This window comes from Fringilla coelebs, assembly GCF_963513975.1.
Source record: "Fringilla coelebs genome assembly, chromosome: 6".
Taxonomy (NCBI): Eukaryota; Metazoa; Chordata; class Aves; order Passeriformes; family Fringillidae; genus Fringilla; species Fringilla coelebs.
Window position 1 is genome coordinate 15,094,229 of NC_140034.1, and position 16,353 is coordinate 15,110,581.

At 37.9% G+C, this 16,353-nt stretch overlaps 1 protein-coding gene across 1 annotated transcript in view; it reads left to right on the forward strand.

Moving 5' to 3' along the window:
- The window catches only part of DICER1 (dicer 1, ribonuclease III), a 62,196-nt gene extending 52,347 nt beyond the window's left edge, over positions 1 to 9,849 (forward strand). Inside the window, exons 25-29 of the mRNA XM_084208430.1 lie at positions 52 to 934; positions 2,969 to 3,237; positions 5,797 to 5,959; positions 6,055 to 6,130; positions 6,428 to 9,849. Coding sequence (XP_084064556.1) covers positions 52 to 934; positions 2,969 to 3,237; positions 5,797 to 5,959; positions 6,055 to 6,130; positions 6,428 to 6,593 — 1,557 coding nt within the window. The 3' untranslated portion in view covers positions 6,594 to 9,849. The remainder of the gene's footprint in view (positions 1 to 51; positions 935 to 2,968; positions 3,238 to 5,796; positions 5,960 to 6,054; positions 6,131 to 6,427) is intronic.
- The last annotated feature ends 6,504 nt before the right edge of the window (positions 9,850 to 16,353 follow it).

Consider the following 16,353-nt stretch of genomic DNA (forward strand, 5'->3'; position numbering starts at 1 on the left):
AAAGTGTCTAGTTTCCCTATTCATCACCGTTTTTTTTGTGTTCTTTCATAGACAAAGGAAAACATGTTGGCTAATGGTAAACTTGATGATTATAATGATGATGAAGAGAATGAAGACCTAATGTGGAGGTTGCCCAAGGAAGAAACAGACTTTGAAGATGATTTTCTGGAGTATGATCAGGAGCATATCAAATTCATTGATAATATGTTAATGGGATCAGGGGCTTTTGTGAAGAAAATTTCACTCTCACACTTTTCAACCACTGATTCAAACTATGAATGGAAAGCACCCAAAAAGTCATCCATGGGTAATGTTCAGTGTTCATCAGATTTTGATGATTTTGACTATAGCTCTTGGGATGCTATGTGCTATCTGGATCCTAGCAAGGCTGTTGAAGAGGATGATTTTGTAGTGGGCTTCTGGAACCCATCAGAAGAAAACTGTGGTGTTGATGCAGGAAAGCAGTCGATCTCCTATGACTTGCATACAGAGCAGTGTATTGCTGACAAGAGCATTGCAGACTGTGTGGAAGCCCTGTTGGGCTGCTACCTGACCAGCTGTGGTGAAAGAGCTGCTCAGCTTTTCCTGTGTTCATTGGGGCTGAAGGTGCTCCCTGTAATTAAAAAGACTGATTGGGAAGGCACTCTATGTGCTACCAGAGAGAACTGTAACAGTGAGCAGAAAAATCTTTCACCAAATTCTGTTGCTGCTTCTGTAGTTAATTCAGAGCCTTCTCTGTGTAAAGACCTGGAGTATGGCTGTTTGAAGATTCCACCAAGGTGTATGTTTGATCACCCAGATGCTGAAAAAACCCTGAATCACCTTATTTCTGGTTTTGAAAACTTTGAGAAGAAAATAAATTACAGTTTTAAGAACAAGGCTTATCTTCTTCAGGCATTTACTCATGCCTCTTACCATTATAATACCATTACTGGTAAGTTCTTTTCAAAAACCTCTGTAGTTTTTTCTCCATATTGCAAAAGCAAGAGAAGTAGTATCTTGTGTTCTCATGTATGGATTTTTTTTTAGACATCACATGTTACAATAGTCTTGGAATACAGTGTCTTAAAAATAGTATTTTGCTGTTTAGAAGGATAATGCTTGTTCAATTTGTATCTCAGTGATTATTCATATTTTGACTTGGTGCAGATAAAGTATATTTACTGAGGCCTCATCAAGTGTTGAGGAACAGCATCAGTGATAAATGCTCTATCACTAGCTGTGTATGACTGACATTAGATCCTCATTTAATGGAAAAAAGTTCTTGTAGAACTCTGGAAAATTGCCATGTATTTCAGGAAATAGCAGTAATATTTTCCAAATATATTTAGCAAATTTGTTCTGTAATTGAATCCCAAGAATGTTATACTTTGTCTGTGCTTCTGAAGATGAACTGTAGACTACAGCTTTTATTAGCTGATTAATCTGTAGGAGTGCAGAATGTGGACACTTCACTTTGAAGCTGTGAATTCAAAGTCTTAATATAAGTCCAGGCATTTTGCTGAGTAAATATTTAAAGTCAAAGTTTGAAGTAATTGACTAAATCAGACTAAATCAGTTTCAGATTAATGTTTAATGTTTCTGTACATGATCTCATAAAAGATTTTACAGCAGTAGAAATTTGTATTTCTGTGATCTTTAATTGCTCTTGCTTATACTAATTGATGTAATATTTGTTCATTCTGAAACCTGCATGCATTTTCCTACAATAATAGGCAATCAAAAGCAAACCATGGTAAAATTCCAACCCTATTTGTAGTGATTGGCAAATTTCTTCGCTGTCAGCAGTCTGAATTTTTCCAATAGTGAATTGGACCCTTATTCCAAAGAGTGAGAAAGCTCTGCTTTCATTAAATAAATAAGTAATTTTAAATGCTACTACATCGAGAAACAATTCTGACAAAACACAGAAGTGCTCCTTTGGTTTTTTTTTTTTTGTTGTAGGGGATATTACCCACATATGTATTTACTTTTTAAAAATATTTCACAAAATGTATTGAAAGTAAATTATTTCTTTATGTTTAGACATACATAATACAAAAATACACACTACCAGAAACCTTGAGGCATAGTGTCCAGTTAAAATTGCATTGTTGAAACCGTAGGAAGACGTCTGATTTCCTTTCTGTTTACCAAGTGAGACAGCTGTGAATAGCTGTTACCTGTAACTTTTTCTCTTTAAGGCATAGCTAGCAGCTGAGATCTGGCAGTGTCATAGGTTCAGCTGCTATAAAAGCAACTTAGTGCTAGTCAGTTCACTCTCATGGTAACTTCTTTAGTAATTTGTCTTCTTCCTTTCTTAGCCTTCCTACCTGTATTTGCATTCAAGAGGGTTTTTGCTTTTTTGTTTGTGTTTTAAAAATAGATGTTCTTAGCTCTCTGTTCCCATGGCCCCTGTCAACTGTCAAAAAAGCAAAGGCTTGACAATTTTAATTTCCAGTTTAAAAGAAATATTCTAAAAAGGGATCTTTGTTAAAGGTGTCTTAATGTATGTCAAATCAGACGAAAAACTAGATTTTTGTGTTCCCCTGCTCTTAATACATTGATTTTTATAATAATTGTTTTTATTTTTTTTAATTTTCAACTCTTACAGTGTTCAGATCAGCCTGCTGGCAGAATCTCTTAAATTTACTTTTTGATGTTTCTCAGCACATGAAGATCTTGAGTAAAAAGATTAATTGATTATAAACACAGCTGTTTTTCTAGCCTACCAAATTTTGTTCAAAATTGGCATTATTATTACATATAGCTTCTGCTTTTTCTGATTTTTTTTCTTAGTATTTCATTAGGAATCTCTTTAAACATAAGGACACTTCATTTAAAAAACAGATTGTCTTCTCTTGCCATTGGTTAGTTTGTGGAATTTACATGGCACAGTACCAAACTTCTTATCCAGAAAGCCTGGAAAAAATGTGTGTGTTAAACTTAATTGTGGTGTTGTACATTCTTTTATTTCCAATGCTTTAAGATTGTTACCAGCGCTTAGAATTCCTGGGAGATGCAATTTTGGACTACCTCATAACCAAGCACCTTTATGAAGACCCACGGCAACACTCTCCAGGAGTTCTTACTGACCTACGATCTGCTCTAGTCAATAATACCATTTTTGCATCATTAGCTGTAAAGTATGACTACCACAAGTACTTCAAAGCTGTCTCTCCTGAACTGTTTCATGTTATTGATGACTTTGTGCAGTTTCAAATGGAAAAGAATGAAATGCAAGGAATGGATTCTGAGGTTAGTGGAAGTAGAAGAAGTATGTTCAGTATCTGATTTGAAGCGTGTCACTGGATTTCTTAACATTTTTGTAATGTTTTATGCATACAGCAGCCAAACAAGCAGGCTCCCAGTAGTAAAATCTGCAGAGTAAAATACAGCCTTCAGAAAGTATAAAATCAATGAGAATTTACAGCAGTTAATTAATTTGAAAGCCATTTGACTCTAGGTTTTTCTGTGGCACTTGATTTCAGCTTTGCTCTTGTGTTGTTAGAACAATGTGGGGCACCTATTTAGCTTGCTGCTTTCACCAGCTGATAGGAAGCCCTACTACAAAATGAAATTGTGGTGAAGAGTTGCTAAATCATGTAGTGCCTACTCAGGGTAGGGTATCCCTGCAGCAGCATGAACAAAGCTACCTTGGCACAATGCTGGGATTATTAAATGTAGTACACTGACAGGAGATTTCTGCTGTTTTTCTTATGATTTCTACTGGAGGAGATGTTACTGCACTATACTCAAGGATGTCTGACATGCTCCTAAAGGCATTCTGCTAGCCAGGGAAACATTGCATGCATCTTTCAAATAGGCCACTTGAAAAATAGTTTCACTGAATACCTGGAAACACAGGTCATATTTTGTGCTGTGCAGGAAAGCTGATGGTAATGAACTTCTATTTTTGGGAGAATGTGGTAAAAGTAATTCATTTACATAAGCTGGTTAGGAAATCTGTGAGAACAAGGACCTTGTAAGTCAAGTTCTAATCAGGATCTGGAAGGTAGGGACTACTCGTTATCCTTCTTTAAAAGTGTTACCCAGTAAAGTCCATAATAATTTGTCTTCTGAAAAACTGACCAGTCTTTTAAAAAGTATCCTGTCTGACAACATGCCAGCACTAAATAAGCATGGGGTTTTTTTGTATTTAATAGGTTTTTTCCCTGATAGACAATTTAATACTTTAGGAATCAAAATATTTCAGTAACATATGCGTTCATAGCCCTTGCACTCTGTTGCAAAGTGAAAACCATGTTTTAAGGGAAAAATTCATTAAACATTCAATTAGAAATATGCCACTGAAGTTCAGATAATATCAATTACTTTATACGAGAAGATTAAACTCTTATCCCTCTTGTTTTCTCCACAATATGAGTGAAAAGGCTAGGAACTTCTTTTCAGAGCTTACTGTGTTGTTTTTTGCCTTGTTCAGTTCTTGCAAGTATGCAAAAAGAAACTTTCACCAAAGTTGCAACCAAATTGTGTGATAGCTGTTTCAAATAAAATCCTTGTTTCACTCTCCCTACGCCTGCTCCCTATCTTGGTCTGGCACTGAATTACTGAAACTCTTATTTCATCGTTAAATGTAAGAGTCTTTGTTTCTGCAGTTCATGCCAGCTAAACTGGTTTCCATGTGTATATCCATGTCATCTGCTTTTCAGTTTTTTCTAATCTCACTCATGAAACATCTGTCCCGTGCCTTACAGCTCTTAGTTTCTCTCTTCTTCTGTTATTTCAGTATAATTCAAAAGTGCTTCAGTTTACACTTGGTATGAAGTGCCCTATTCAAAACAGTTGGACTTGGTTTCTAACATCAAAATTCCCCTTTGTATTGCTGTATGCGTCAGGTCTGACTACTTGTTTGATTTATTTCAGGTAGAAATATTGGGTGGAACACATTTATGAAGTATTATGGTCACTTTTAAGAGAACTGAATTGGATTTTAAACCTCAAACTGAGTGAGAGTGTAGCTGCTGGGGAGAAGATTGACAGGAACTTATTTCTTTTCAGGCAGAGTAGCATAATGGTCAAATTTTTGTTTTCAAGTTACTTTGTTTGGACTTAGCTAAATGTATATTACATGTGTTTAAAGTATTTTAGTAAAGGATTAGATTAGCTCGAGACTTTTAAGACATACACTGAAAGTTTATTTTTGATAATGAGAATAGATTATTGTCTTAAATTAGTATCATAGAAGAGAACACTGCCTGCTGCATTAAACACCTAAATGTGTCTTTTAGCTCAGTCTGATGGTGGTGGTTTTCAGTTATTAATGTCTTATTTTGCAAGTGCTTGTGTCATGCTTGTCTTCAGAGGTAAATAAGGTAGGGAGAGGTACATGCAACTTTCTTCCAGAGACTGGACTTAGAGATTTTGAAAGTCTCTTTTTGGGAGATATATGATGTGTTAACTCTTCCTTAGTTATAGGTAGCTTTCTAGTATTAACTGATGGAAGTCTGGGTCTAATTGGGAGGAACAGACCCATGGTGAAATACTACAGAATTATCACAGAAGAAATTCACAGAGTATGAAAGTATCCTGTACACAACAGTGTTTGGGATTTTTTTTTTCCATGTTTGAAAAAATATATAACCAGCAGCTTGGTTTCACTGGGGAATAAATCAACAGTTTTGCTGTGGAAAGTTGTCAATTAGAACCTTAAAGGAAGCATCACAGGATATAGAATGTAGGAGAGCTTACATTTCTGAAGGTCTTTGTTTTACTGTAAGTGAAGCAATTGTTTCTCTCTTTTCCCTTCCCCTTTTCTCCCTCTCCCACCCTTGTCTTTTTTTTAATTGCCAACAGCTCAGAAGATCTGAAGAAGATGAAGAAAAAGAGGAAGACATTGAAGTACCAAAGGCCATGGGGGATATATTTGAGTCCCTTGCTGGTGCCATTTATATGGATAGTGGGATGTCTTTGGAAATGGTTTGGCAAGTGTACTATCCAATGATGAGGCCACTAATAGGTATTTCCAGCTTTCAGAAAATTTCTACTAATAAAGTGCCATCTCCTATGAAAAGAACAAAGCTAATTTTTGCTTTTCGCTTTTTTATCAAATAGAAAAATTTTCTGCTAATGTGCCCCGTTCCCCAGTGCGAGAGCTGCTGGAAATGGAGCCAGAGACAGCCAAATTTAGGTAAGAATATGCTTTCTTCCGTACACACTGACAGAAAGGGTTTCTAAGCTGTGCTTCATGAACTGCAGAGAATTTTAAATGTCACAAAGTACTTGTAATTTCTTTTGCACTAAGCAGCTAACCTAATCATCATTGTGTGCACTGTTCTTTATTTTTTTTTCCATGCATACCTTTCTGAGAAATGTAATGATTTCTCTTAATTTTGCTGCTTTAACTTCTGTAGAAAAAAGAATGTAGGTCTCTTATTTAACATTACCTTGCCTTGGCAGTAAGTAATTCTTGTGTATATTTTTGCAGTCCTGCAGAAAGAACTTATGATGGGAAGGTCAGAGTGACAGTGGAAGTTGTAGGAAAGGGAAAGTTTAAAGGTGTTGGCAGAAGCTACAGGATTGCCAAATCTGCAGCTGCAAGAAGAGCACTACGAAGCCTCAAAGCAAATCAACCTCAGGTCCCAAACAGCTGAGACTCCTCTTAAAAATAAATGAAATGGGGAAAAAAATAACATACAAATAAAGCAAATTTTTTAAAGTTGATGTTGAGAGGAACAAATTGGAAGACAGAATTTAAAGTTTGTTTGATAACAGAATAGATAACAAAACATGTAACATGTATAAAATTTTGGAACTAATTGTAGTTATAGTTTTTTGCGCAAACACAATCTTGTCTTCTTTCCTCACTTCTGCTTTGTTTAATCACGAGAGTGCTTTAATGATGACATTTAGCAAGTGTTCAGAATAATTGTTGTCAGGTCTTTTTGGTTTACTTTTCTTGTCAGTACAGCTTTGCTTAGTATTAGAAGGCCAGGGAGCTTATGCCTAATGCAGTCGCTAGATTTATATATATAGTAATCTTGGAATTCTTCAATCTGTGCACTAGTGCCAGTCATAAAGCAGTTGATAAACTGTACTGGATGATTGGGTATAAGAAAGATTAAGTGTGCCAGTATTCTCCTTTTTATTTTCCTTTTTTTTTTTTCTCTCCATGTCATCTTTTTACATTAAGATGGCATTCCCAATCATTATTGCACTTATTTGTTAGGGACAGATTTTAATTGTAATGGCTGGCATACTGGTTGAGTGAAACTTCGGTTTCCTTATGCCACACAGTCTTGCATAAAAAAAGGTTCTTGCCTTAAAAATAAATAAACCCTCATTAATAATCTTTAATTTCTGATCTTTTTTGGAACAAACTGTTTTACATTCCCTTCATTTTCTTATGCATTTTACAATGATACAGCTCTATATTTACAGTACAACTCATTACTATAGCTGTGACTTATTACAGGATTATAATAGAAATTATATTCATATATATGTAATTAGGTTATTTTTAACAATTCTGAGGAGGTGGTTAGTCTACAGTTTTTTTAATACCATAAACAAAATATGGTCTTTGGCTAAAATTCCAATTTTACACAAACCTGCAAGCTAGATAGTTCCAATACTGGAAACAGCAACAAATAATTGCACAGTGCAAACTGTCACTAACAAAACAACCTTAGACATATCACACCTAAGATATGCTGCAGATTTTATAGTCAATTGGTTACGTATTTAACAAACAGAGCACCTTTACACTTAGAGATATTTCCACATAAATTTCTTACTGTACTTTTCAGAATTGCATGCATATTTCATCTACCAAAGCTGTGCTGTTAAATAACATGAAAGTTGATGTTTGAGATATAACTGCCGTACTTTTGATACATCTGTGATTTAGGTCCTTAATTTAGAGAAACTAGCTCATTGATGTTTTGGTCTACTGGGAGCGTGGGGGGAAATCATACTTGTATTTTTTAGGCTTTGCCTATACTTCTTTAATTAGATTTTTGTAGGCACTCTTCACTTAAATACCTCAGTTCTTTTTTTCTCTTCTTTTCCTTTTTATTTTTGCATGCATTGGGTTTTTTTCTGTTTTGGTGCTATGTTTATATATTATGCTTGAAATTTTAATTTTTTGCACTGTAACTATAATACCTCTTAATTTACCTTTTAAAAAAAGCTGTGGGTCTTGTATTCCCACCAGTATCAGTAGAGGTTTGCTGCAATTTTGCCCTGTTAATTATGCTTGAAGTTTGAGAAAGCAGAGCAAGGTGTTTTAATGTTTTCCAGCACAATAGTTTGAACTTGATGCTGTGTCTTATGAACTAAATTACAAACAAATACTGTATTTCCTGCTTTTAAACCCTATTCCTTTCCTCACAAATGCACACTAAAACAAAACAAAAACTGTCAGCTCTTGCTTTCTTAACAAAAAAATAAAGTATATGCCTTAGTGACAAGGGGCAGACATTAAGCTTTTCTGAAATACAGTTTTCAAAAGTTCATATATTTGCTATCTCAGTCACTTTTCAGTTTGTGGAAAGGACTGTTGTATTTGAAAGCTGCTTGTTATAGGAGTCAAACCAAGAATTAAAATACTAGCTTATAAAAAAGTCTAGTATTAGGTACTTCAGTCATAAAAGGAGGTATAAGAACAGCAAGTAGATGATATGGTGATATGGAACAATAAAAACATGCAGTCCAAATTCTCAAATGTAAATTGCTTTGCATTAGCTGTTTAAAAAAGGTCACTGATTTAAGCTGTAGCTTGCCCTTTGTAGTAGGACTGAATTTTCTTAGTGAAAATACATGATTACTCATGTCAACAATTCTGTGTTTCTGGCCAGACATCAATCAGCAGATTAAATCAGACCATCTAGAAAGTCTTAAGTAGTTTTCGTTGCATTATGAAAAGCTAAAATTTCAGTTATTCTTTGAATGCCTAAAATTCTTACTGATTGTTACAAGGTTATAGATTCTCAGGGGTTTCAGGTAATTCTTAGCAGTGAAGTGGTTGTGGAGTGTTTGGGTGCAGACAAAATCAGCTGAACCTACTCTGTGTTTCAGAACAGTTTAATGATCACTTTGTTACTAGATAAAGCGTATGAATTGGACATCTGAAATGTGTAGTGGCTGACTATAAAGTAGTTGCTGCTGCTGATGCATTTTTAAATGCGTTTTAAATGCCGTGATTTTTTCCCGTGTGACCTCATTGAAATACTTTTTATCCTTTGAGGCAGAAAATCCATAGTAGTTTCCATGTTCCACATCTGTGTGTTTTACCCTACAGTTGATATGATTTTGATACTGGACAGTGTATGCTATTAAAGACCTAAATCTGATCATTTGAAGGTTGGGGTAGAAATCACTTGACATGCTATAAGCACAAGTGTAAGCGGACTGTTGCAGCCCATCTTCAAAAGCAGCCACACAGGCTCATCATAAATGGTGTGGGGGTTAATTGGCATGAACCTTGGGGTTTTTTATCTAAGTCCTGTTATACTGTACTTTAAACAGTCCTCCTAACTATGCTGCGTTTTTATTTTTATGGCTTTTTTTTTTGCGCTGTTCTGTTCATGTAGCACAAATAAGCATTGCACTTGGTACCATGCTTTACCTCATTTCAAGGAAAAAATGCTTAACAGAGGAAAAATGTGGTTTGGCCTTGCTGCTGTTCTGATTTAATGACTTTGAAAAAGATAGTTTTTAATGCCTGCAATGTGTCACTTACTTGCACAACTTAAATAGGTCATTTGTAACGTCTGTGGCATTTTTACTGTACGTGGAAAAAATACAACAAAGATGTGCAACAACTCTTGATTGTATTTTAAAGCTATTATTTTTCTACTGCATCATTTTACTGTTATGTGAAGTAATTAAAATTAGAATGACCTCTGACTGACACTCCAGTAATTATCTCTGAGCAAACCAACATTTTACACATATAATGTAATTTTTGGGAGAAGACAGCCCCTAGTAATTTGGTCAACCTCAACTAAATCTGTCCAGTCTGAATATTCAGTATTCAGTAGTGACTTCTGAAGTGTTTGTTCAGCTTGATGCTGCTAAAGTCCATACAAAAAAAAAGCCTACTATTTTTAAGTCTCATTACACAGTAGTATGTTGTAACTGCCAAGTGCAGGACTTGAACAAGAACCAGTTTTTTATTCTGGGGAGGAATATGGTGGTGGCCCAGGGATGAGGTGCTGGATCCTCAGCTGGTGCAAATTGATGTTGTATCATTTTAGTCCATGGAACTGCATTAATTTACATATCTGATGATCTTGTGCTTGTATGTATGTATCACAGTTTCATTTTTCCTCCTTGTGAGCAGATACAGAACCATCAACTGGAAAATGTGGGGGGTTTATGTTACTGCATATGACATAACATATGCTACATATTCTATGCATTTATCTGTACATGAACTCTTTGTATCCCAGTCACAGCAGCACATGCAGTCCAAAAATGACAAATAGCATTGTGGTCTGCCGTGATACTGCACTTGACTCTGACAGTATTCTGGGTTTGTTTGGGATGGGGTTCCCCATGAACACATTCTCATGGAAATCTCTGTATTTTTTATATGAATGAAGCAAGAAGCATTTTGATTTTCGGTACTTAATTACTGACATTGATCCTTTTTAAATTGCTCTAATATTCAAGACGTTAATTTCTTTACTTTCATATTAGATTTTAAACTTTATACACTACAGTTCATGACCATCAAATGTAATCTAAATATCAGCTGTAACTCAATATGAATTATGTTAGCAAATATCTAGAGGTCATTGTAGTATACTCCACTAGCAGTTAAAATTAACTTCTATCAAAGCTAACTACAATTCTTAAAAATAAATTTCATCCAATAAAATCTTTGGGGTTTTCCCTCTTTTATTTGAATGGCAACCACAGACTACTTTAATTGCTTTGTAGATGCACTCAGAATTTACTGCAGCAGCAAGTTAGCGAGAAAAATGTTTGTGAACAATAATTGGAAATTGCAGGCATTTTTATTGTAAATAGTGTGACTGAAAAGATGGTTAAAATCAAGTAGAAAGAATAACAAATATAATTTGATGGACAATAAAATATTTACCATCACATGCTGCAGCTGTCTTTAAGGGACATAAAATGTAATTCATTCATACTGTAATCATGCTGCAGAAGTTTGCAATCTGCACCTTATGGATCACAATTACCTTTAATAGTTTTTTGTAATAATTGTAGCTGAGTATATCTCCAATAAAGTTATGGTCTGTTCACCTTGTATTGTCGTTTTGCCTTTTTTTTAAATTCCTGTTAATATCTCCATAAATCTTCTAGAGTTTACAAAAAATTGCTGTTCAGTCTAAATTTAAAAAAAAGTGAAAACATTTGTAAAAACAGTATTTCTTCACCTTGTTTAAAGACAAGTCTGCTTGTCTCCTCCCTCTGATGAATGAACTGTCTTCAGAGCTATGTGAAGACTCTTAAGGGACACTCAGGTTAAAAATGATGGTGTATGTGGTACGATTTGATCTCTGTGTTGACCATTATACCTGCAAAATGTCTGCTGGAGCTGGGAGGCCCCAGAGCACAAGGGTTCTGGAACACAGGTTTGCGTGACTGGCACATGTTTTAAGAGCAGTATGTTAATATGAGCTAAATAGTCTCAGCATTAGCAACATCAATTTCATTATTTTTCTGTTGGTTTCTGTTAGTATTTTGCTTATCCTGAATATTGGCAGTGTGTTTGTAGAATGATTTGACTGGCACAGCAGTGTCATGTATCTTTTATGGAGACAAGTCAGACCTGCCAGACAAAGATCAGGCGTCTTCCTTTCTGAAAACTTCACAATGTAGCAGTCACTTGTTTGGCATCTGCAGTGAGCATCTTTTACTCCACATTTTAAGTTATTGAGAAAAGCCTGCTAGGCTTCTGGTAGGCATGGTGATAGCTTTTTCTGGGATTTGGAAAAGGTGCCTTTAAGGGCCAGGCCCTTCAGGCTCCAGTGTGTGGGCTAGTAAGGATGACAACACAGCCCCCTCCTCCCCAGTTGTAGCAAGTGAGTCAAATCAGAAAACTTCCCCCAAATTTTCTGCAGGAAAATTGGCCTGAAAATAATAATAAAAATTGGTTGAGGATGCCATTATATCCTGTTAATTGTGGCAAAATGAGGTGAGGAATGGCCTTCTCAGCTGGGGTCTGCGAGAAAGTGGTGCATCCCTTGCTGAGTAGCCCTGTAGAGCAGATGGAGTTCTCCAGAAAGTCAAGGTGTAAGATCAGTAGAGGTTCTGCTTCAAGGGCATTTTTTGTCTGCAAACTTGTTTGCAGAGAAACTTTAGTATCCTTTCCAGTCTGCATCCAAGACATTTATGAATTTGAAGAGCAGGGCCAAGGATGGAGCCCTGTGGAACCCAGCTAGTGACAGGTCCCCAGTCTGATGTTAGCCCTTTGTATCTGACATGTGGGCCAGTTGCTCACCCGTCCCATGATGTGTTTATCCAGCTGTGTGCTGGACATTTTGTCCAGAAGAACTCTTTTGAGAGAGAGTATTAAAAGCTTTACTGAAATCCAAAAAGATTGCATCTACTGGCTTTCCTATATCAATTATGTGGGTTACACTGTCATGTTTGATAAGCACATCAGGTTTGATAAGCAGGACTTCTCCTTCATGGAGCTGTGCTGGCTGTGACCAGTGAGTGACTGTGTGCCATTTCAGGAGTTTTTCAATACCTCCCTGAATAATCTCCATAACTTAACCAGGCACTGGAGTGAGACTGACAGGGTCCTCCTTGAAAATGAAGACAACATACACCAGGCTCCAGTCAGCTGGGACCTCTCTGGATTCCCAAGAGTGCTCAAAAATGATCAGAGAGGTTTTGTGATGACATCAGCCAGCTCTTTGAGGATTCTTAGATGAATCCCATCAGGCCCCATAGATTTATAGGGATCCAGCTGAAGCAGCACATCCCTCACAAATTCAGAGTTGACTGGGGTTTGATCATTCTCAGCCATTGTCCTCCAGCTCAGGGTACCTGAGACCCCCTTAGTCCATCACAGGTGCTGAAGACAGAGGTAAAGAATGCATTAAACACCTCTGCCTTTTCCCTGTCCATGTTTGTGAGGTGACCATCCTCCTCCTGGAATGGGCTGATGTTGTTTCTACACTGCCTATTGTCATGAATATATTTGAAAAAACTTTGTCCCCCATATTTCTGTTAGCTTCAACTCCAGTTGAGCTTTGGCTACAGGGATTCTCTCCCTCCAGTGGCAAGCAGCATCTCTGTGTTCCTCTATGTCAGCTGACCTTGCTTCCACTGGGTATGCACCTTCATTTTTTTGCCTTATTTCCAAGAGATTACTGTTCAGGCAAGCTGGCCTTCTGCCTTCCCTGTTTGACTTCCAACATTTGGGAATTGTGTGTTCTTGTGCCATGAGGAGGTGATGTTTAAAGAATGACCAGCACTGATGGACCCCAGCACCTGCAAAGACATTGTCCCAGGAGATTTTCCTTACTAGTAACGTGAGCATCCTGAAGTCTAGAGTTGAGGTTTTGCTGGCACTTTTCTTTGTGTCACCAGAGATTTCAAACTGATGACTTTATGGTCACCAATCTCCACTTGGCTTACAAGATTCTCTCTGCTGACAAGCAGTAAATCAATTAGGGTGCCTTTCTGAGTTTGCTCACTTAGGACCTGTTTCACAAAGTCATCCAGGTTTTTTAGCAATCTTCTGGCCTGGATTGTACCAGCTGTGTGATGCTCCCAGTTGATTCCTGGCAAGTTGAAGTTCCCATAAGGACAAAGGAAGTTGACTTGAAAATGACACTTTGTTCCTCAGAGAATAATTTGTCATTGCCGTCTTCCTAGCTGGGAGGTACATTAGAGACTCCCACGATGACATCCACATCATTTGTTTGCTTCTTGATTCTTACCCAGAGGCTCTCAACTGTGCCATTGCCAGCTGTGATCTCCATACACTCCACTATCCCTTCTCTTACCTACAGTACACTGCCTGACTCTTCTGCCCTGCCTGTCCCTCCTGAAGAGCCTGGAACCCTCCAACCCTGCCTCCAACAGGGCAGTCCAGTCACAGGACTCATCCCACCGCTTTTCACTCATGCCAGTGATGTCAAATCTCTGGGACTAGGCCAAAGCCTTCAGCTCCTCATTTGCTCCTCATGGTGTGTGCATTACTGTAGAAACATTTCAGGTGTGGGGCAGCTTAGCCAATGCCTGGTGAAGCACATTGAGAGATCCCATTAGTGCTCCTTTCCTCATGTTCAGGCAAATCATCCCATCACTTATCACTGATGAGCCTGGTTTTGCCCCTTTTCCCCTTCAATGCTAGTTTAAAGCTCTGCTCTTTGTCCTACTGGCAATCCTCAGTGCTCACCTCGTAGGAGTTGGAGAGAACACACCTGTCTATCTGTGGAAGAGTCTACAGGTACTGGTTTCTCATCTCCTTGATACAAGAGAAAAAGTGTTTCATAATTGCATCAGTTGAAATAAGATGTATTTGGTTAGCTGGTTTTACTCAAGTGAAATCATACCAAAAAAAGGAGTTTGAAAACTGAGGGGAGTAAGTTTTGGACAATGCTTGTCTGAAAAGAGGCAGTAACAAAGCTAATCATAACTCCAAATCCAGAAACACAAGAGGAGCGGGTTTGGTGTATGTATGGGCTTCCCTTAGCACTGCTGCCAGAGTCCAGGTGCAGGATCTGTTCCTTAGAGGAAATCTCCATGTCAGTGGACACAGGCAGTACTGGCATGTAAGCACGTTTTATTTTCCTCATAGCAGTGATTAGGTCTTTCCTTATTGTAGAATGTGAACAATAATTTCATTTAGGTGAGTAAAATAACCAAGAACCTTCCCAGTTTTATGGAAACAGTATCATTTACTTTGCTGCTTAACCATCTCCACTTACCTGGCTTATACTATATTTTTAACATTACTTTTTATGTGTATTTTATTGGAAGTCTCATGCTAGCTTTTAAATTGAAGTAATTTTCTTCTGTTAGCTTGAAAATTTCCTGTAGTTCTGAGTTCCTGTCTGGCTCTCACTGAAGTCACTGGGAAGACATCCACTTGGGGTCTGTAACTTGTGTGCATTTGAATTTAACACAGAAGTCCTTCAGACATGATAAGTGTAAATTCCAGATGTCAAGCAAAAGGTGAGAAACACAGGGATGTGCAAAGGCACCTCTGCTGTTCTGCTTCTATTTTTGCAAGCTTTTCAATAAAATATGGCACGTTCACTAGCTGCCTGCCTCTGAGATAACCCAGTCTCTTCTCCCAAGTAGCAAGAGACAGAACTGGAGGATGCGGCCTTGAGCTGTGCAGATTGTTGGATATTAGGAAAAATTTCTTTACTGAAAGAGTGGTCAGGCACTGGAACAGGTTGCTCAGGGAACTGGTAGAATCACATCCCTGGAAGTGTTCAAAAGGCGTGTGGGTGTGGCACGTGGGGACATGGTTTTGTGGTGAGCACAGTGGTGCTAAGTTAATGGTTGGACTTGATGACCTTAGAGATCTTTTTTAGCCTAAACAACTCAATAATTCTATGATGATTCAGGCATGCCCTCTGCAGACAGCCCTGGGGCTAACTCCCACCCATTTCTGTGCTGTCAGTGGAGCTGCAGGGCATCACTTGGTTTCCCTGAGATCACCCTCTCAAAATGAGGTGAGTTGGATGAGGAAGACGTCCCTTCCTCCCTAACCTCGGGATGGCACTCAGCTGGTGACATGGGTCTCGCACAGTAGCCTGAAGCTGGAAATGTTCTTCCGGAGAAAGTGATGGAACAAAGAGAAAAGAAGATTTCATCAGAGTGCAGCATGGCCAGGGAATCACCTGTTACTCCAGAATCACTCTCATCTCTTGCCAAGGTGAGGATAATCCTCTCTTTACAGCCACTTGCCCTGAAGCAGGGGAGATGAACTGCTGCAGCTGTGCCAGCATTTGTAATAAACTGGTGCTGAGTTGCAGACTTGCCTAACTGTGGCACTGAGTTCCATGAGGGGACTGCAGAATCACCAGTCCAGTCCTCAATTGTATATTCCTTTAAAAAAAAGCAGTTATCACAGAAGTACTTGAGTGCCACTTTCGCATCACTTTTAGGGTAAGGCTTTTAACTTAGCTTCTCATCTATACAGCAACATCAAGAGAAGAGCAGAGCTATTTGTGTGTGTTGCCTGTCTCTACCATCATTAGAAAAAAAGCAGCAAACACTTCTTGTTAAGCATAGACATCTGCTTCCATGTTCTGCAGCCACTTAGATCAGTTTTTACTTTTGTGTATTCAATCTCCAGTCACCACCTGACTTTAGACAAGACCTGTCTGAAGTCTCTGAATGGAACCCTCCCTGAATTCAGCAGAGCCTCAGGAGCTTGATGGTTAAGATTAGAGAGTCATAGCT